Source organism: Phyllostomus hastatus, unplaced genomic scaffold (assembly GCF_019186645.2).
Source record: "Phyllostomus hastatus isolate PE091 unplaced genomic scaffold, TTU_PhHast_1.1 phas_contig_5, whole genome shotgun sequence".
Classification (NCBI taxonomy): Eukaryota; Metazoa; Chordata; class Mammalia; order Chiroptera; family Phyllostomidae; genus Phyllostomus; species Phyllostomus hastatus.
Window position 1 is genome coordinate 1,482,606 of NW_025333897.1, and position 20,157 is coordinate 1,502,762.

General features: G+C 53.1%; 2 protein-coding genes across 3 annotated transcripts; both read right to left on the bottom strand.

Annotated features, from left to right (window-relative positions):
• Nucleotides 1-212: 212 nt before the first annotated feature.
• Nucleotides 213-8,283, bottom strand: DLL3 (delta like canonical Notch ligand 3). The gene is made up of 9 exons (XM_045846918.1): nt 8,215-8,283; nt 7,805-8,086; nt 6,900-6,957; nt 5,336-5,578; nt 4,097-4,314; nt 2,941-3,163; nt 1,014-1,605; nt 679-763; nt 213-346 (listed from the first exon to the last, which is right to left on the bottom strand). Exons 1-9 carry the CDS (start codon nt 8,281-8,283, stop codon nt 341-343), a joined length of 1,776 nt encoding a protein of 591 aa, XP_045702874.1. The 3' UTR covers nt 213-340.
• A 4,722-nt stretch (nt 8,284-13,005) lies between these two features.
• On the bottom strand, nt 13,006-20,060 carry TIMM50 (translocase of inner mitochondrial membrane 50). Of its 2 annotated transcripts, none has more exons than XM_045846972.1 (11): nt 19,924-20,060; nt 18,855-19,011; nt 18,283-18,314; nt 18,044-18,065; nt 16,453-16,511; nt 16,241-16,360; nt 15,705-15,809; nt 15,504-15,602; nt 14,436-14,592; nt 14,001-14,107; nt 13,006-13,217 (listed from the first exon to the last, which is right to left on the bottom strand). In XM_045846972.1, the coding sequence occupies exons 1-11, from the start codon at nt 20,047-20,049 to the stop codon at nt 13,116-13,118; spliced, it is 1,086 nt and encodes a 361-aa protein (XP_045702928.1). In that variant the 5' UTR covers nt 20,050-20,060; the 3' UTR covers nt 13,006-13,115. The 2 variants fall into 2 exon arrangements, with proteins under 2 accessions (XP_045702928.1, XP_045702929.1); XM_045846973.1 differs by lacking the exon at nt 19,924-20,060 and adding an exon at nt 19,119-19,273.
• Nucleotides 20,061-20,157: the final 97 nt, after the last annotated feature.

A 20,157-nucleotide genomic window follows, 5' to 3' on the forward strand; every position in this document is an offset into this window, starting at 1 on the left:
ACATGGTTCACTATGCCCCTTCCCATACTGCCTGGAAATGTGCCAGAGGAGGCTGCTCTTAGCCTCAGGCCCAGCGTGAAAACAACCCCAACACCAGATACAAAGCACACAGTCTGATGAGTCAAAGCTGATGAAAATAAGAGTCTTTATAGATGTCTCTGGACATGGGAAGAAAAAGAAACGACATAAATAATCATTATGTACTTCCAGCGGTAAAATTCTCCCAGCCACCCCTTCCAGCTTGAACTCCAAAGTGCCCGAGGCAAAGATTGGTTGGGCGCCGTCAAGTAAACACAAAAATATCCAGGCTGTCTCCAGGTGCTGACGGAAAAGGAACAGATCAGGCCTAGAAAGAAAATGAGGAGGAGGCGTTAGAAAAGGCTGCCCCTCCTCCTCCTCTCACTCTCCCCAGTGAGGTGAGACCAGCGGCCGTCTGCCTGAGGCTCCCGACTGGGCCACTGGTCTTCCAAAGAGAAGGTAGCAAGCAGCTCAAAAGGGCAGCAAGAGGGCTACTGATAGAATTAAATTGAGTCAGAACTGAAAAGCAGGTTAAGGACCTTCCAAAGACCCTGTCCTCCAGATTTTACAGAAATAGTAAAGGAAGGCGGCAGGCAAAGCAGGGGCTGCCTCCACTCAGGGGGCGCGATGTTTGCAGGCGGCGTGGAGCAGGGTAGCTACCTCCGGAGCACAGACTGAAGGAGCAGATATGACGTAAATCTCAGGCGAGTCTCCATCTTCGGGGTGGTTCCAATCTACAGACGGGCTGCGAGAAAAAAGAATAGGACCCAGGCTCTTTTAAATTCTCAGATCTCGTTTTCCCCACCAAACACAGAGGGGAACGCAAAGCCAACTAGGGGAACTGTGGAACAACCCACTCAGAAAGGGGCTGGGTCACGGATAACAGGAAGGGACAATCCGGGAGGCCCATCAAGGAACTGGGCCAATCGCACAATGGAGATCGACAGCAAGCAGCCCAGAGGCGCAAGGCATGCCTCTGCGGCACAGCGCCTCACCTCAGACCATCCCCGGAACCCTCCTGCATCCTCCTGTTGTTGAGGGCATCCGGGAGTGCATGGACGAATGGCTCCGGAGTCCCCGGTAGCAGGCGAGACCCAGCACGTCGGCCAGGGCCACCGCGTCGCACGTGAACCAGCAAAAGCGCAGTGCCGGCCAAGCCTGCAGCCACCAGCAGCCCCAAAGCTGGTGGCAAAAGGAAGCGCTGTGGGTCACTCTGCCGCAGGCCGGGTGGGGCTGCGGGCAATGCACCTGCGCTGCCGTCGTTGTCGTCGGAGTGAACCGAAAACTCGCAGCGCGCGCCCATGTAGCCGGGAGCGCAGGCGCATACAAGGCCAGAGAAGTGGGCGTAGCAGCGGCCCCCGTGGGCACAGGGCCGAGTGGCACAAGGATCAGCGCGTTCGCGGCAGTCACGGCCGCCGAAGCCCAGCGCACAGGAGCAGCGGCGGGAGCCAGCGCCCTCCAGGCATGTGCCCCCGTTGGCGCAGGCACGGCCTGCGCAGTCGTCCAAGTCGTGCTCGCAGCGTGGCCCTGCGAAGCCGGCGCGGCAGCTGCAGCGCAGGGCGTGGCCTAGGTCCAGGCAGAGCCCACCTGTGGGGTAGTGGGGTCAGGCGTGCGGCTGGTCCCGCAACCTGCCCAGGCTAGTTCCTCAGCTCTGTAAACCCCTTTTCTCCAGTTCCCATCCCTCTGTCTCCAAGTCAAGGGCCAGTCTCTGGGAGTGTGCCTGGAGCTTCTTGCCCGCTGGTGAAGTCTTGGATTAACTCAGCCTCACCTCGTTGGCTCTCTTTTTCTCTAGACTTCACCGTACTTAAATAATTAACAATTTCAGAACGATGGGTCTGAACTACCTGGCCTTTGCCCGTGCCTCCTCCCTTGTCCCTTCCTTCTTTTCTTCCCCTCCAAAGTCAATCTTCAGGTCTCTGCTCAGATGTCCCCTCCTCCAGGAAGCCCCTCCGGGACTCCTCTGCCACTCCCCCATCACAACCCTGACTACTCTGGACTCTAGCCGAGAAAGACTGTCTTCCTCTCTGGGCTGGTACCCCCAATGAAGGCAGGAACCAGAGCTGTCCTGGTCGCTGTTGTGTCCCTAGTACCACTCAGCCCAGAATGCATATTCAGTGAGTGTTTTGGTGGGAACTGGAAGAATGCACCAAGCCCTTTACATTCATATTTAAACTTTTAACACCTAGTTCAAATCAGGTCTCTTCACCACTCAGACACCTCCTATGGCTCCGTCTTTCTTGGGGTAAAACCAAAACCCTCCCTATAGCCCATGAAGTCCCACAAGATCTGTCCTGGTCACCTCCCAAACCTCATCTCTCACAGTTCTCCCCTCCCTCACTGCTCCAGCCACATGGGCTTCCCTGTGATCCTCAACACACCACACACATTTCTACCTCGGGCCTTTCACAACTTGCTATTCCCTCTGCCTGGAACGTAATCTTCCCTCCAGCTCCCCCCATTGCTCCTTCCCTCACTACCTTCAGCAAGGTCTTCCCTAACCATTCTAGCTAAAACATCAACCTGCCCCTCCACCCCCTTCTGGCTTTATTTGTCTTAGGTTTTATCACCATCTAACCTCCCACATAATGTACTTACTTATCTTGTTTATTCTCTATCTGCCCTATCAGTTCTATCAGGGCAGGGGTTTTGGTTTCATTCCCTGCTGTATCCTCAAGGCCTAGAACAAAGTCTGGAGCACAGTAGATGCTCAATAAACATTTATGAGTTAGGAATATCACCTTACCCACTTGACAAAAGAATAAACTAGGGCTGGGAAGAGGAGCACTTTCCCAGGCCACAGGGCTAAAGGAGGCAAAGCCAGGACTTCCACCCGGGACTGTCTGAACCAAGCCCTGCTCTTGCCCACTGACTGTGCAGGGACCCCCACCCCCAGCCCCAACCCTTCTGGTCTCCCCACCTCACCATTCCGGCATGGTTGCAGGCTGCACCGGTCCACCCTCTTCTCACAGTTGGAGCCTTGGAACCCGGGCGGGCAGTGGCAGACGTAAGCAGAGTTGGGGTCTGCACCTCCCACACACAAGCCGCCATTGAAACAAGGTCCATCCGCACATGTCACCCCGCTCACCTCACACTGCAACCCGTAAAACCCACGGGGACAGGCACATTCGAAGGACCCGAGTGTCTCCTGGGCAAGGGCAAGAGGACTTCAGATTGAGTTTTCCTTGGAGCAAAATCCCACCCCCCTCCTTAGTCTTGACTATGGGAGCTGCTCCTTGTCACATCCCACCTCCCAGAATGTGGGGCCTCACCTGGAAAGACCTCCCAAGACAAACCCTCCCTCCACCCCATGTTTCTGAGTCTGCCCATCCAACTTCACAGGGAAGAGGCTCTGGAGGCCCAAAGAGAGCCCATTCCCACCTCTACTCCCTCGCCTACCAAACGCTGCCTGCTTAGTCTGCCTTCCCCAATTCTGACTGCATAGCCAGTCCTACTCTGAGCTCCCAGCTCTGAGCCCCCCTCTCTGTGGAGCCTTCCCTGGATCCCCCCTTTGCAGGCCTTACCCCTAACCTGAACCCTGAGTGTGTCTCCCTGTCCCATGCTGGCAGTGTCCAAGGCACCCACTCTGGGCTCTGCAGTATCCCAGTGCGCACCAGGCTCACTCCAACAGCCATACCTTTGCTTATGCCAGGCCACTCACCTGGCCCATCATCTCCAGGCACCTACCCTCAGCCAAATCGGACTTCAGAAGCCCAAGCACTGGGTGCATCTCCAGGAAGCCCTCTCTGATGGGCCCCAATCCCAAATCCCCATGCCAGCTACTTGAGTCCAGAGTTGTTCTCTGTCCCACAGGAAGGACAGTTTGTGGCCCCACAGGACTTGTCAGTCCCACACCACACCCTTAGGTGCCACCCACTGGGCCTGCTCTCCCCAATCCCACTCCTAGAACCTCATCCTCGATGCAGGTTGGACACCTCTAGGAAGCCCACCCCTGACAGCTAACCCTGCCCCCCCTCCCCCACCCCACAGACTGTTGTCTCATGGGGCCCCAGTCAGGGGGTGGTGGGAGCTCCCAGGGTAAAACACTGATCAGGATGAGCTGGGAGGGTGTGATACTAACACTACAGCTGCCCCCGTTGGCACACGGATTCCCATCACAGGGCCCAGGACCAGATACAAGGCACCCAACGGCAGCAGAGGATGGGCCCCTGGAGCTCAGACATGTGCTGGTGGAGACCGGTACTGTGCAGAGGGGCCCAGTCCAGCCCTCCAGGCATCGACATTCGTCAGGCTGCTCACAGAAGCCGTGCTCTGGGCTGCAACCAGCTCGACAGGCCGCTGTGGCAGACAGAGAGGCAAAGGGAAGAGGAATGTGGATGAGGGCAGAGTTGGGAGGATAGAAATCAGAGGCGTTTCTGAGCACTTTCTGTGCACTGACTTGCTTCTTCCTTATGACAGACAACCCTCTGGGCTGGATGATATTGCAACCCTCAGTTAATAGACAGCAAAACTGAGGCCCAGAGAGGTGGGATGACTCACCCAGCCAGAAAGTGAAGTAGTGAGGAGTTGAACCCAGGCCAGTGGCTCCAGACAAAGAATGGAGTGGGGACTCACAGGTCTGAGCCTAGAGAGGGGGGAATGAGGGAAGGGCATCTGGAAATTGGGGAGGGGTCCCTGGCCTTTCAGGGCAGATGGGAGGACCTTGGATTAGGCAGGCCTGGGAGATTCTGGATAAGCCTGGGAGTCCTAGGAGCTTCGGAGGGCTCAGAAACTTGAGGAGCAGTCTGAGGGCAGCCTGGATGGAGGTCGGGGATCCCAAGATTTAGAAAGCAATGAGGTCTGGTTTGCATTTGCAGGTAGGATGAAGGATCTTTTGGTGGTGGGGTGGGGTGGGGGGAATCCGAGGGATTTCCATAGCACCTGTGTGGTTATAGAGAGGGCTCCAGGATTAGAAGAGCTTTGGGGGTCCTAGCATCTGGAAAGGGGAGGAAGGGGGGCATCGGCATGGGAAATGGGTGTGGGGTTTCTAGTTGGGGCAACAAGAGCGCTGGGAAGAGGAAAGGGGGCTGGAGTGCCCAGGTAAGCCTGGAGAAAAGTCTAGCCTCAGTTTACCGGTAGTGGGTAGCTGGATCGTGGGAGCGAGCTAAGGTTCATGAGTGAAACTAAAGCAGAGCCTGGGGTACACAGACAGCAGTCAACGGCATGCCCTAGTTTCCTGGAGTGGGGTGTTTGGGGTACCTGGGGAAGGTTATCGAGTCCCTAGTTCCCTGAAGAGGGTAACCGGGTTGCAAAATGGTCCCGGGACGGTGAGTGAAGCTAAAGAGAGGCCAGAAATGGGTTGGGGCTACTCAGGACTCACGCTGTGCCTCGCACTCATTCTCAACCGGCGTGCAGGGGCGCAGTCCTGGGCCGCACTGCGAGGAGGCGCTGCGGGAGCCGCAGAGGCGCGCACAGGTGGCCCCGACGGCCGGCGGCTCGCAGCGCGCTCGGTAAGAGAAGCGCAGCTCCCAGGCGCCTGCGCGCTGCATGTCCCAAGCCCACGGGCTCCCGGCCGCCAGGCGGCGCCGGCCCGCCACGCGCGCCAGCAGGCTCCAGGCCGGCCCTGCGGGGAGAAGGGAACAACACCAGGATGAGCTGGGCAGGATACCAGCCGCACTCAGTCTCGCTACAGATCCGAGCATGCCCACTCGCACTCTTCCCCGTCCCTCTTTGCGAAGCCAAAACACCCCGTTTCTGCTCAAAGAATGGCAGTTACCCCTTAGCCGGGCGGTCAACTCCCCTATTGCATCCTGGGACATTCAATGTTGGGATCCCATCTCGTACCTAGTGACCATCACGATTATCACAGTTCTTCCTTAGAAGCCGAAATACCCCAATGCTTTGCCCCACAATCTTTGTGTATTAGTGATGAGACCTCCAACGGCTGTGACATTTAATATCTTTATATGGCCAATAGACAGTAACGGGTCGTTTTTAGGTGATGTCATAATATCCCCAAATTGTGCCTGGGGAATCTTTCTAAATCAAAATGGTAACAGAGACCCCCAATTACTAAATCATAAATTACCTTTGTTGCTTGAGATCTTGGGATAACAGGAGAGTAGCAGTTTCCCCCTAGCAAGGCTGTCACACCCCAACATTGTGCCACAGCTTTCTCTATCAAAATGATGACAGAACCCCCACTGTGGGCCTTACATGACATCAAAGTCCCCTCAAATTAAGAATAAGATTATCCCATATCCGCCCTGGCTAATGTAGCTCAGTGGATTGAGTGCTGGCCTATGAACCAAAGGGTCACTGGTTTGATTCCCAATCAGAGCATAGGCCTGGGTTGCAGGCCCAGTCCCCAGTAGGGGGCCTTTGAAAGGCAATCACACATTGATGATGTTTCTCCCCCTCCCTTCCCCTCTCTCTAAAAATAAGTAAAATACATTTAAAAAAGATTAGCCCATATCCCTCCCTGAAAACGTTGCTCAATATTTTAATAAAACTGCAAAATCCCATGCTCCCTGGGACCTCTATGTGGACACAGTGATAGAGCTCCACATATAAGAACCAGAAGTAACTCATATTATACCCTTGGTTCTCAAAATCAAATGGTGACGGAGCAAGACTGTTGCTGTGAGATGCTCTATCCTGTTCTGGTGGCTCCAATTGTAAGACCGTAAGAGCTTCCTCCACTTTACCTGGTATTGGGACCACAGGCTCCTACATCCAGTACCAAGACATTTCTATATCAACATGCCAAGAGTCCCAAACCTGTCAATACCCAGCACCACTCTCCAGGAGCTGTGATGACATCATGAGTCTAGAAATCCACCCTACAAACAGCCCCATGTCACTCTCCTGGACCTCACATCAGACCCCAACTCCCAGCTGCCACACTCAATCTACACAGTAGTCCTGAGACTAGAGATACTCACCTCCAATCTGCTCCCCTAACTGCTCTCTCCAGGCTTCGATGATGAGGGAGAAGGTGCCCTGGAAGGGTGAGAGGAAAGAGTGAAAAACAGTGGTCAGGGTGAGCACTCGGTGAAGGCCAGGGTTTAGGGGTGACCATTCCAAGCACCAGGCAGGCAAGGGAGAATTTCCAGAGGTGCTGGCCCAGGGAAGGAATGGCAAGTTTGACTTTCTTTACTGACTGTTCAGTAAGTGGTAAAGACTATACTCAAGATAAACTGGCTGAATCCCTCCAAAGGGACCCGTGTGAAGTGCCATGATGACCCCATTTTACAGATGAGGAAACTCAGGCTAGAAAAGGAAGCTACCTGCCCAAAAGGACAAGGATCTAGAATTCAAATACGGGTCTGTTCACTTCTTTGCTTTGGGGGTTATGGGATGTGACATAGGATTTTGGAGGTGAGTCATAAATACAGGCTCCAATCAGAAGGTCTGAGAAGTGATAAGGTGAGAAGAGATTGCGAGTCCCCGAGACAAGAGTATGGAAGGGTCCCTAGGTACAAGGAGACTTGGAGATAAAGATAAAGATCCCAGTAGTTAGAGATCCCCAAGGAATAGAGATAGGGTTCTGTGAATTTATGAATTTTCAGAGGGTGAGTTAGGAAGTTCCAGGAATTTGGGGTCCCGAGCATGCAGGGCTGGGATCATAACATTTTGGATAACTAGTGTGCAAGTGGAGTTAGAAATTTTGGGGTCCCCAGTAAGTGGGGTTCATGGGTCTCAGAAAGGGGGTTTCCAGGTGGTAGTTACTGGTCTAGAAATTGGGAATTGGGGGGACAGGGTTGGGGACTTGGAAGTTGGAGGGCAGAAAGGGGTCAAGGTTTGGATAAGGACTCCAGCACGCGGGTACCCCGGAGCCTGGTCTCACCGGCCAGGCTTCCCGGAAGGGTACGCGCATGAGGCCATCAGGCAGCGGCAGGTCAGGCACTGGAGCCCGGGACTGCTCCATGTAGACTGGTCCATGCGCACTCAGCGCTGCGCCCAGGGCGCACGGAGATTCCGCGGCTTCCTCAGAGACCCCTGGTTTCAGGCAGACCCTGAAGAAGAGGCGACAGGGGGACCTGGTGCTGCAGGGAGACCTGGGGGCCCCTGGGTCTGGTCCTGGCCCGAAAGAGTGGATCTGAAGTTCAAAAACACCGGCCAGCCGTGCCTGGAGCGGAAGGGGCAAAGGGTAAGGGGACCGAGCATACTCAGGAATTCCATCCTCCCCGGGGGCCCCCTTCCCAAGACCTCCAGCTCGCACCCCCTCCCATCCATTCCTTTCTACTCTGCTCTGACCTGGGGAAGGAAAAAAAGCGCCAGGATCACCGTCCAGGACAGCAGTTGGGGAACCCACGGGCAGACCATGGCCTTCCTTTAGGAGATCTGAGGAGCCGCTGCTGCTGGCTCCGGAGCCTTATATCTGAGAGGGCGGCTCCGCCCCTTCAAACAGCCGCGAGGCTCGAGGGAACCCTAGGGGAGGAGGTTGAGGGAAAGGGGAGCGTGTTGAAGCAACTGTGCTTGGGTCGTGGGTACAGGTAATGTAGTGAACGTGTATGATCTTGTGTGTGGTTGTACACACGACTGTGTGGCTAAGGATGGGGTAGGGTTAGGGGGTCGTATATAAGATTCTGGGGGGGGCATGAACAGGAGCAATTGGAGGGTATTCATGACTTTAATAGTGTCTAGGTAAGATTATATATGACTACATCTATATCTCAAATTGCACATGGTTAAGTCTGTTTGTGAGGCTGTAAATAATTTCAAATTGTTTGTGTACCACACGTCCGCCCGTACATACCTAAGAGAATGGAAGTGTAGGTGACTTCATGTTTACATGACTACGTGATTGGTTGGCTGTGTGGCTGCTCCTCTGCTCATGTATGAAAGTATATGGGAGATGCTGGACCACTGGGTGTAGTTATGACCCTATGACTCATGGTCTGTACATGTGGCTCTTAGGTGGACATGTGGAGGGGGTGAGGGGAAGGTCTGTGCAACGTTGTGAACTACTGAGTGTGGCAGGTCCATGAATGTAGCCACGTGTGAATACAATGAAAATTCGGGTTCTTTGTGGACCCGTGAATGTGTTTCCCCTCCCCAAGACAAAGCCATACTCCCAAACCCGAGTCACGGATGCACCAGACGCCAAGGCAAGGAGCTCCGGTCTCTGAGGGGGTCTCCCAGCTGTATGTAAATGCCGCCATCTGCCAAGCGGCGGCGCCCCTCCCCCTTAGAGCTGCAGCTGGGCTACCCGTTTGGCCTCCAGAAGGTGTGAGGGGCAAATGGGCAGGAAATTCCATCTTCTTCACATATCAAGGGCCCACTCCCTCACTCCAGGGTGAATGGAGGGGGTGGAAGGGAACTCCCTGGGCCCTCCAGAAATCCCCTAGTATCCCAGGACCAGGGTGAGGAAAGCCAGTTAGGAGCAGATATCCAGCCCACTCACTGTGACAGGTGCTGAACAAAGCCCTTTCGATGGAGCCAACCCCCCAGAATAAAAACTTTAATACTTAGAGGCTAATAGTCATAGAAAAAAAATACAGGTTCAACTTACATACATATTTTTCTTTTAGTGAAGTATGACAGAGTAAACAATAAAGCATAGCCCAGCAGAGCCAGGCATACAGTAAATGCTTAGTAGTTTTTAATGAATGAAAGAATTCAACCCAAAGCATTTTCTCTGATGGCAGTCACGGATTTTGAGCAGAGGACCATGGTCCATTGTGCAGAACATCCCAGGTTCCTTTGCACAGGTTTCCCCTCTACCCGTTCACCGTTCAGACTTCACCTCTGGTGGGAAGCCTTCCCTAACACTCCCAGGCCAGACATCTCCTGGGTTCCCAGTCCCGTGATTCCTCTATCCCAATCCTGACCACTGACCTATGGTGTCTTCTAAGCACACATCTGACCATGTCGTTCTCCTGCACAGAATCTCCCATGGCTCCCCAGTGCCTTCAAAATACACTTCGATTCTAAGGTTGACATTGAGGCCCTTCTTCCATATTACCCTTACTCAAACAGGTCTGTGGCCCCAAAAGTGCAGTGCCAGACCTCATGGGCCAGTTACGAGGAGGCACATTAGGCCCTGTACTGGGGTAGAGAGAGCTTCCCCTCATAAGTCATTCAAATGGAATTTGGACAGCCATTAGAACCAGCGGTGGAAAAGGCAAATTCCCGCCCTGGATAGTAACTTGGGAGGGTAACATTCCAGGTCCTGAATTTTAAAGATCATAAAAATAGCCTTTATTGAGGGCCTATGTCAGGCATAACAGCATCTCACTCACATGAATTCTCTCACATCTGTAGTACTTTAAAGGATTTCTAAGCTGCTTTTTGGCTAATCAGGACTTTTCCTCAAGTGCCCACAGGCGTGCTGAGGTGAGCAAAGACCTAAAGGAAGGGAGTAAGCCACGTGGATGCTGGGGGGAAACATTCCTGGCAGAGTATCAAATGCAGAGGTTTTGAGGTGGCCATGCCTGGCACACTCAGACACCCCCATGGCTTTCCTCACTTCCTTTTGGCCTCAGCTGAAACACACCATCCAAAGTCTTTTCCTGACTGTTCCATCCCATCTAAAACAGCACCTCAGGGCCCCAAACTACTCTATCTTTCCATACTTTTCTTTATGAATTTATTACCCCAAGAAGTATCTGACCATTGTCTAGCTCCTCTGAGATTATCACCTCCATCAGGGCAGTTTTTAATCTAACTTGTGCACTGATGCCCTCTACTGCCTAGACCACAGGTGGCAAACACAAAGCCCCCCACTTTGTTTTATCCCACCAGGCACCTCTTTCTGCCGGGCAGCAGCACCGAGTTTTTGCTTAACTGTTAAGGAGCAGTTACATTTATACAGTCCTAAAATTACATTCCACCCTTTGAAGGCAACATTGAGGCTGATGTGGCTCCCAGTGAAAATGAGTTTGACACCCCTGGCCTAGATCGAGGCCTGACAGCTGGAGCTTAGGAAATAATGAATGAATGAGGAAGGCATTATCAACCTCTTATGAGGAAACTGAGAAGCTTGAGACCTTGTCCAGGGTCACAGGGCTTGCGAATGGTGTGTGACATGGGAATTCAGACCCTGCTGGAATGTGCCTTAACGATGGCCACATCTTGCCTTATAGAGGCCACAATACAGCCCTAGAGCATTCTAGGAGAACACCCTAGGCCATACAACTTAAGCCGTGTCTCAGAAGACGCCTGTGCACAAGTCAAACCCTCTCCCCCACTCTTGCCCTCCAGCCCTGATCAGGTGTGCCCTCACAGCACCATCCCTGAGCCAGCACCAAGGCTGGAGAGGCCTGGGGAACCCACTGGGCACTGAAGCATGTGCCACCCAGAGTGTCAGAGCCTTAACCCCCAGCGGCCACTCCTGACCACTGGAGGACAGGGGCCAATGGGCAAACACCCTCCCTCCTTTCGTGCCCTGTGCAGACAGATGTGAGTTACATTTCAACAGGCTCCTCAGGTTCTGTGGGACTAAGTGTGTCACCCATGAGGTAGATAGGCAGCACACACTTGTGGTGGCTCTACTTCCACCCATACACACTCTTCCCAGTCACATTGCCCGAACACATAAGCCTTCTGGTTAAGCCAGCCTCCAATTCTTAAGATAATGTGATAAAAGCAAAACAAAAAAGTCACAGTCCCCTCCCTCAATCCTGTGAAAGTTCTCAAGCTACGGAGTCCTAAGGATGTAACAAACTTTCCCCATGTTATAGGCAGTACAACTCAGAAGGGCTGCCCAACTGTACATGTTACTTTAATCTGTGATTGAGCAGCATGACCTGGTAACGAGCCCCGTGTGAGTCCACACACAGCCTGAATGGGGGTTGTCCCGTGTACACCACACAGCCATTCTACTAAGACAGGTGCTGCCATAACCTCTGTTTCAGAGATGAGGAAATTGAGGTAGAAAGGTACCTTGCCCAAAGTTCACACAGCTACCAGCTGAGTGCCTTCATGGAGTGCCTCACTCAGCCCTCAAGCCGAGCATGGGGCATGCACCATTATTATTGTTTTATAAATGTGGACACTGAGGAGGCACTGAGAAGTGCAGTAACTTGCCTAACATCACACAGTCAGGAAATGGTAGGCAGAGCCTGGATTTGAACTCAGACAGTCTGCAACCCATACTCTTTAATTAGTGTTATCCAATGCAAGACCCAGGAGCCATATGTGGCCATTTAAATTAAAATCAACTAAAATAAAACAAAATTTTAAATTCCATTTTTCAGTTACCTAGCCACATTTCAAGTACTTAATCTCCCCCTGCAGCCACTGCACAGAGCAGATTTAGAATGGTACAAACATCGCAGGAAGTTCCATTGACAGTGCTGCTATAATCTGCCTGTTTTAATTAGAAGCCAACATTTAAAAACTGGAAGATTTAATATAAAAATCCCAATTTCTGACTTCCATTAAAAATCAGAAGATCGGCCCAGCTGGTGTGGCTCAGTGGACTGAATGTCAGCTTAAGAACCAAGGGATCGCCAGTTTGATTCCCAGTTGGGGCACATGCCTGGGTTGCGGGACAGGTCCCCAGTAGGGGATGTACGAGAGGCAACCACACAGTGATGTTTCTCTCCCTCTTCCTGCCTCCCTTCCCTTCTAAAAATAAATAAATAAAATCTTCAAAAAAAAAAATGTAAAAAAAATTGTAAGATAAAGCAACTCTCTACCCACCTTTCCATGGGGCCACAGTTGGCAGAGCTGAACAGCAGCTGCCCTCTTGAGGCGGGCAGATCTCCATCCACCAGAGCCCACTGAGCCCACGCTTCACACATTTATACAGCAACCTGGCAGCTACCTGCTTTTAAACCCCCAAGGCAGTCCTCTCTTCTCTTTTCCACAGATGGCCACAGATGGGGAATCTGAGGCCAGAAAAGGAAGATGAACTTTTTGCAGATCATGCAGTACACCAGGAAAATGGCCAGAGCAGGGACCCAGGTTCTCAGACTCCCAGGCCTGGGTTAAAAACCAGCCCTGATGCACCAAAGCACCCACTCTGTGCTTGGCAGCTGAACCTCAGCCACTCGAACCTCACCCTGATGCCCCCATCTGGAGAATCTCCGGACACAGGAGTATGGCATCTGTGATGGACTTTATTGGACACGTGGCTGCCCAAGCCGTGGTCTGGGAGCACTGCAGCCTGGGTCCGGGACCCAGGCACCGAGTTTGAGGAGGCCCAGAGGTCAGGGCTGTTTGGAGCGAGGCCACAAGCGGCTAGTGAGAGAGCTGAAGAAGAGGTTCTGCTTGCTGGATTTGGAGAGCTCTGCCAGGCGCTGCTGCTCTTCCTGGGATTGGGGCACAGATGGGGAAGGGTCAGCCAGGGTGGGCAGAAACTCCTCCCAGATTCCCAGGTCCCCAGCCCTCAGCCCAGGGGCCACCTTCTTTAAACCTCTGCCTAGCCCAGGCCCCCTTCCCCAAGCTCCCAGAACCGAGCCCAGACACTGGCTGGAGACTGCTCTAAGTCACTGGGGCCCCGACTCAAATCCCAGGACCCCCATGATTCCCTACCCCAGCTCCCACAGGGCCCCTCTCCTCAATCCTGGGAACCTATTTACCCACAACGTGAACGCTTGTGAGACTATGCCCTTTACCACACTGCACTGTACTGCTCCCTGGGCCTCCAGTGCCTAGCCCTAGGCCCTGTGACCTGTCTTGGATGCAGGGTGATCTCGGGTCCAAATCTCCAGGGACTCCTTTGGGCACAAGGAACTCTGGCCCTACTCCCAGGAACCCAACTCAGGATCCAGTCAACCTCAGCCTAGACCTTTCCCAGACTCAATCCATACTCTCTGCCCCACTTCCAAGTCACTGGGACCACATTAGATCACGGAACTCCTTCCTCAGACTTTTGGGCCAAGTGTCCATGGATCCCTCTTCCCAGACTTGATCCAATCCACGGTCCACAGTAAACCAGGGCCCCCACACCAGCTCGAGACAATCAAGGACAACCTCTCCCCCAGACCTATCTCAAACGCTTGGTGTTTCCTGCCTCCTTTTCTCAGAACAGGTACAGAATCAATTTGTCTGTCATTACAAGAGCCCTACAAGGTGGGGATCTGAATACCCACCTGCTCTAGCCGGCTTTGCCGCTGTTTGAAAGCCTCCAGTGGGTCGTCCTCGAGGGCGTAGTGCTCCAGCACAGTCCGGACATCCTCCACACCATTCAACGCGATGGCTGTGGGGAAAGCAGGTGGGGGTCAGCCAGGCTGAAGGCCAGAGGCAGGCAGGGCCCATAAGGGTAAAGGTCAAAGGTCAGATGGGGGGCACACACAGTTGGTGCTACCTGGAATGCTTCTCAACACTTTAAAGGGCTCCCCTGAACATTCCCAAGGAGCACCCCAAATATTCTAAGAGGCTTCTAAAGACTGTAAGATGCTCACAGACCTCCCACATCCCAAGTACTCAGTTTTACATGAAAAACAAGCCAGAATCAAATGGCTATCATTTCCCCTGAGGGCAATCAAAGGCCCTGGGGCAGAGGCCAGGTCAGGGGTCAGCCTCACTCTTGAGAAAGGCAGACAGATCCAACAAGACCCGGTCATCAGAGTTGCCGTCCCAGGGCCGCAAGGCAACACCATTGTAGGGCTGTAGGCGAAAGGCTTCCTTTTTGCAGTCCACAACCACCACACGGGCTGGGTCCCGATTCAGACAGGAAATATCCTGGAAGTGGGTGACAGGTCAGGTCAAGGCCTATGGTGCTCCTTCCCTTCCCACCAGGAACCCACAGAGAAAAAGACAGACAGACACAGACATACACTCACACAAAAACGCATAGCACTGCCATCTGTGATTGCCGAGGCTGAGCCTCCCAAAGACCAGGAGTGATGACATAAATCTCCCAGGGAGCAAGTCACACCGATCCCGGACCCAGGGCCTGGCACCAAGATTTAGTTTCCCTGGGGAGGGAGCCAGGCACTTGTGTGTTCAACCACTGCCCCAAGAGACTGGCATGTTCAAGTCTGTGAACCTCTCAACCAGATAAAGACATGCAGACAGATCTTATAGCCAGAGTCACTCAAAGACAGGTACCTAGAAGCAGACCCTCCAAAATTCTCAATCACAGACCATGTCCTTCTGAACACCGAATGACAATGTAGACCCACCAACACACAGTGAAAAAACCAGCAGACGCCTAAACACATGGGAACTTGAACCCAGACCCACAAAGAGACCCATTTGCAGACCCATGAACTCCTGAACCCATGCAGATGCTGCTGCTAACAGCAACAGATCCCAGGTCAAACAAACCCCAACATGGCCTCAGATAAAATACTCTAAGTACACAGTCCCAGACTACAGATAAACAAAAATGGCTTCTAAACCTCATGCCCCTACCCTGCCCCCTTTGGGGAAATCCCCATTTCCCCCCACTCCCATTGTCAGATTCTGGGGAACTGAGAAGGGCCTAGAAGCCCAGCCCAACGTGGGGGCAGACTGGTGTCCTGACAGAATCAGACCTGGGGAAGAACCAGAAGCAGGGCTGACACTGAGGTCAGAGCTGGGTCCTTTCCCTCAGGAAGTACCAGCCCTCCACCAATTCCAGAGATCCACCCACGGCCCCCACGTGGCACCTTAACATGGTGCCCATCCATATATCGTGTGGCGTCCCGGAAGAGGCGGTAGGAGATGAAGCCATGGGGGTCCACACTGTCGATGAGCGGAAACGCTGTCTGAGGTACGATGGAAGGAGAACAAGGTCAGGCTGGGCCCTGGCCCTGCAGCTCTCATAGCTCCCCCATGTCAACCATCCCTCCCCTGTGCCAGGGCCTCACCATGCCAGTCTCTGACGTAAAGATGACAATTTCATACAAAGGGGCAAGCTGCTGGAATAAGGTCTCGATGCCTGGACGCTTCTTAAACCTCCAGCCAGTGGCCAGCTGGGGAGGCAGTAAGAACAGTGAAACACTGAGACCCAGAGGGCCCCAAAGCCCCCAAGAAAACAAAGACCCAGCCTGAGGGACGCCCAGAACCACAATGTTCTCCCTGTCTTTATGGCTCTTGGGGGTTCAAAAGTATATGGCTGTGACCGAGGGCTTGGGAGTCTGGAGGGTCTGGGTCCCCGAATAATAGCTGGCTCTTCTGTAGCACTTACTATGTGCTGAAGCACACTTGCAATAACCTACGGGAGGGGGGTATCACAGCTGAGGAAAATGGGGCAATGACAGTAACACCTCCGTCCCAAGACCACAGAACAGAGCATGGGCTGAACCCCAGCTTGGCTGCAGTCTAGGCTCCTAGCCGCATCACCATATTCTGGCCACCCAGGCCGATCCAGTGATCCCAACCCGCTGCCTTCCCCAGGACACACCGACCACTCAGGGTGCAAGAGGACACCAGTGAGCTCCAAGACCAGTGTGTAGGGCGGCTGGTAGTACGGCTCCCGCAGAGGGTCTGGGAGAAGGCAGGGGCTGGTGGGCTCGATGATCATCTGTGGTACAGGGGCAGAACAGGGGCACTCAGACAAAGGGGCAGGGGGCTGGGGATGGAGGGTTAGGGACTGGGCCCAGGGCTCCTACTCACCTGTCTATAATCTTTGAAATATTTGTATGTCCGGCGCAACTGTTGTACCAGAATTGGATCTAGGAGAATACCAGGCACAAAGGGATTCCAAGATAAACCACTGTTCTACCTCTGGAAAAACTAGGGCTTTACTTATCTACTAGATACAAACAGTATATACATCCACCTGGTTTGAACCAGCACATTTTTAAGTCCAAAGGTAGAAGGTTATGACATAATCCTCAGACAGGAACAAATACCTTTACTCACCTGTCCAGTTTTAACTTAAACATTTCTATCCACACACTACTCCAGATATAAAATAGAATGTTTATGCATCTGCCCACTTATAACTTTGCTGACACGATCACTATAGTTAGTCCACTTGGAACTATTAGGCTTCCGGATCTGCCTGCTTTAAGCCAGCATGCTGAGTCTAGTTAAAAATACTGACAATATACCCCCATCTGTGTACTTTAAACCAGTGGCCCTCAATTAGGAGCAATTTTGTCTCCCCTTCTTCCCAGGAAATTTGGCAATGTCTGGTGACATTTCTGACTGTCAGGATACTGGCACCTAGTGGAGTCAAGGCCCAGGATGCTGCTAAACACCCTACAATGCACAGGACACTCCCTCCCAACAAAGTAGTATTTGGCCCAAAGTATCAATAGGGCCAAGACTGAAAAACCCTGGTTTAACTGAATTTACTAAATCCAGTTTAAAGCAGGAAACTTATAACTGCCTATTTCAATGAAGTACTTCTGAGTTTTAGAAACCAAAACACTGAAACCAGTTAAATAAACACATTTTAAACCAGTTTCTTTACCTAACTGGTTTAAATCTATATGCTGATTTGTTTAAACCAGTATGATTTGGCTTCTGCCCAGTTTAAAATCTGGTATTTACCCCCCTGCCCAGTTTAAAACAATCAATGAATCAACATGCCAGTTTGCAAATGTCCCCAGCACAAACAGGTGGCTTTCTGGGCCTACCAATTGTTATTTTTCTTCTGGGAAGGGCCAGGTGTAACAAAACTGACAGCTACTCTCTACTATCCAATTGTCAGAAATTCCCCACCAAAAGCTGGTTAACTAAAGGGGTGGGGGTGGGGTGGGGGGCGGCATTGTTCTGGAAATGAGGAACTGGATGGGGTAAGGGTTGGGGGGAGAGGCAGTGATAAAGAGGAGGGGGTTAGGGGCTGCATATGCTCAGATCTAAGGCACAGGAAGCCATGTGTCTGGCACAGTTAGTGCCTTCTCCCCAAGCACTTCCATCCCAGACTCCCCTCCCCCATCTGTCTCTGACCATCTGCTCTTGGGCTGAGGGGCCAAGGAAAGGGGACTGGGGCTTTGTAGTATCCCTCCACCCAAAGCCATCCAGCTGCTGACTCCCCTACCCCCCAGAAGGGGGAGGGGCTAGGGACACCAGATGGGTAGGGCAACATCCCTACAAACAGCAAAGCAAAGCAAAGCAAAGCAAAGCAAAGCAAAGCAAAGCAAAGCAAAGCATAGCAAAGCAAAGCAAAGCAAAGCAAAACAAAGCAAAGCAAAGCAAAGCAAACCAAACCAGGGGGCTGATCCGGGGACTCTAGAATTTATGCTTGTTTACTCACCATTGTCGAATTCATCAGGAATCTATGACGTAGAGAGAAAAATGGAGGGTTTGGGATGGCAGAGACAAAACCCCATCACACCCACAAACAGCATTCTCCAGGGCCCCGGAAGGAGCAGGCATAGATGCCTGGGAGGGTGAGACTCACCCCAGACCAGAAATGAGCCTGAATAGACCAAAGGGGAGGGTACCTACAGGATGGGACCCCTGGCAAGGCCTCTGTGTCTCTTTCTCCCTCACCTTGGCACCACTTTCATCCACAGAGTTGTTTCCTGCAAGAAAGACAAGGATGAATGAGAAGAATTGAGACCCAGTCTTGAGCAAGGAAGAAAGCAGGGGACCTGGACTCCTGGGTGTAAGGTAAGAGCATTTAAAGCGTGTTCTCCTAAGATTGAGAGAGGAGGGAGTTGGTAGCCAGGATCCCTGGGTCCATGAGAAAACAGGAGATGGGGCTGGGTCTCCTGGGTCTCTGAGGGAAAAAGAGACTAGGGGAAGAATGGAGTTTTGGGTGCAGAGGAAAGAAGCAGCTTAGGAAGCTGGTCCAGGCCTATCCTTCCCCACTTCCCCTCTTCCAAGCGATTCTCTATAGCCTAATGCAGGAACCAACTAGAAACAGTGGAACCTTGCACACACAGGGTAGAAGGGGGAAGGAGACTTCCCCCTTTCCAAGGCAGATGTTCTAGTTGGTTGCTGTATTGTGGGAGGAGCCAGGGAGTGATGATGGGTGAAGCCCTTAGGATAAAGAGGGAAACATTCTTCACTAAAACAACAACAACAACAAAAACCCAGTAAGACAGGGATATGCCCCTCACCGAAGATATAGACGACACTCACGGTCCCTCCGGCCCCAAGCAGCCCAGCAAGCCAGAGTGCAACTTTTTTGGCATAGCTGGGACCCTCCTTGCCCCGCTGCTGCTGTGACCCCTGTGCCTGGGCCTTAGTGCTGGGGTGGCTCCCAATCTCCTGGGCCTACAATTGAGAAAGGGTAGGTTAGCCAAAAGAGGAGAGGAGGTCAGGATGGCCTGGGCATCCTGGGCAGACTAGAATCAAGGTCGCGCTGGGAAGCAAACACCCACATAGCCTCTGGGGTTGTGTTCCTGGTGGGGCAGCCGGCCAGGAGATTGATTGGGTCTCTCAGAAGAGTCAAGAAATACTGTCCGGCTCCAGGATCCCAAGGCTTCAAAAGCTGATAGGCCAGGTGCCCAGGATCCTGGAGGTAAAAGCCTGGAGAACCTGGAGCCCAGAAAAGCAGGGCAGGGAAATGTAATCAGGGAGCTTGGCGGAACACTGGGATGCCGAGAGCAAAGCAATAGAGGACACACGAGGGAATAGAACGGGGAGTTAACGTATCCGCATGTCTGGGGCTCAAGATATTGCGGGGAAGGGCCTAGGAGTGGGGCAGAGGGGGAATCGTTTTCTGGGGCTTAGGGAAGTAGGGCACGGAAGTGATGGACCTGGAGATCAGAAAGACTAGTTCTCAGTCAACATGCGGCAGGTCAAATCAGGAGCCCGAACATCTACTTCACCACCACCACGACGAAAATACCCTCAAGGCCAAGCTGGGACCCCGGTGTCCCGAGTCCCTTCCCCTGAAGTTATTACCTGAGCGGTCACTGAGATGAGGAGCAGATGACCCCTTTCCCCCGGCACCCACGTGGTGTCCAAAGGAGATGGAGTCCAGAGGACGCACTTGAGCCCCCAGCATCTAGCCCTAGGGAGCAAGCGTCGGCCACCCCGGAGGCTGGGAAGGGCCCCGAAACCCGGACGACGTTCCATTCAGCACCCTGAAGTGCTACGTGCCAGAACCCTGGGGCGGCGGAGGTCTCCCAGGAAATCCAGGAAGGGGCCTCCGTACCCAGAGCCCACCACTGTCCGGCTTACCTGGTCCGAAGCCCGGGGGGGCGGCGTCACCAGCCTCGTGCTTAAGCCCCGCGCGCCGAGCCGGAGCCCGCTCCGCAAGCGTAGGGCCAGCGCCGCCGAGGCCGCCATCTTGTGCTGACGCCACATGGCCCCGCCCATTCACCTCCTTCTCGCTCGTCCTGGTCCGGAGCTTCGACCAATGAAAGTGCAGGGGCAGAGCCGGTGGACGGCAGCCGAAGGGAGACAAAGGGCTAA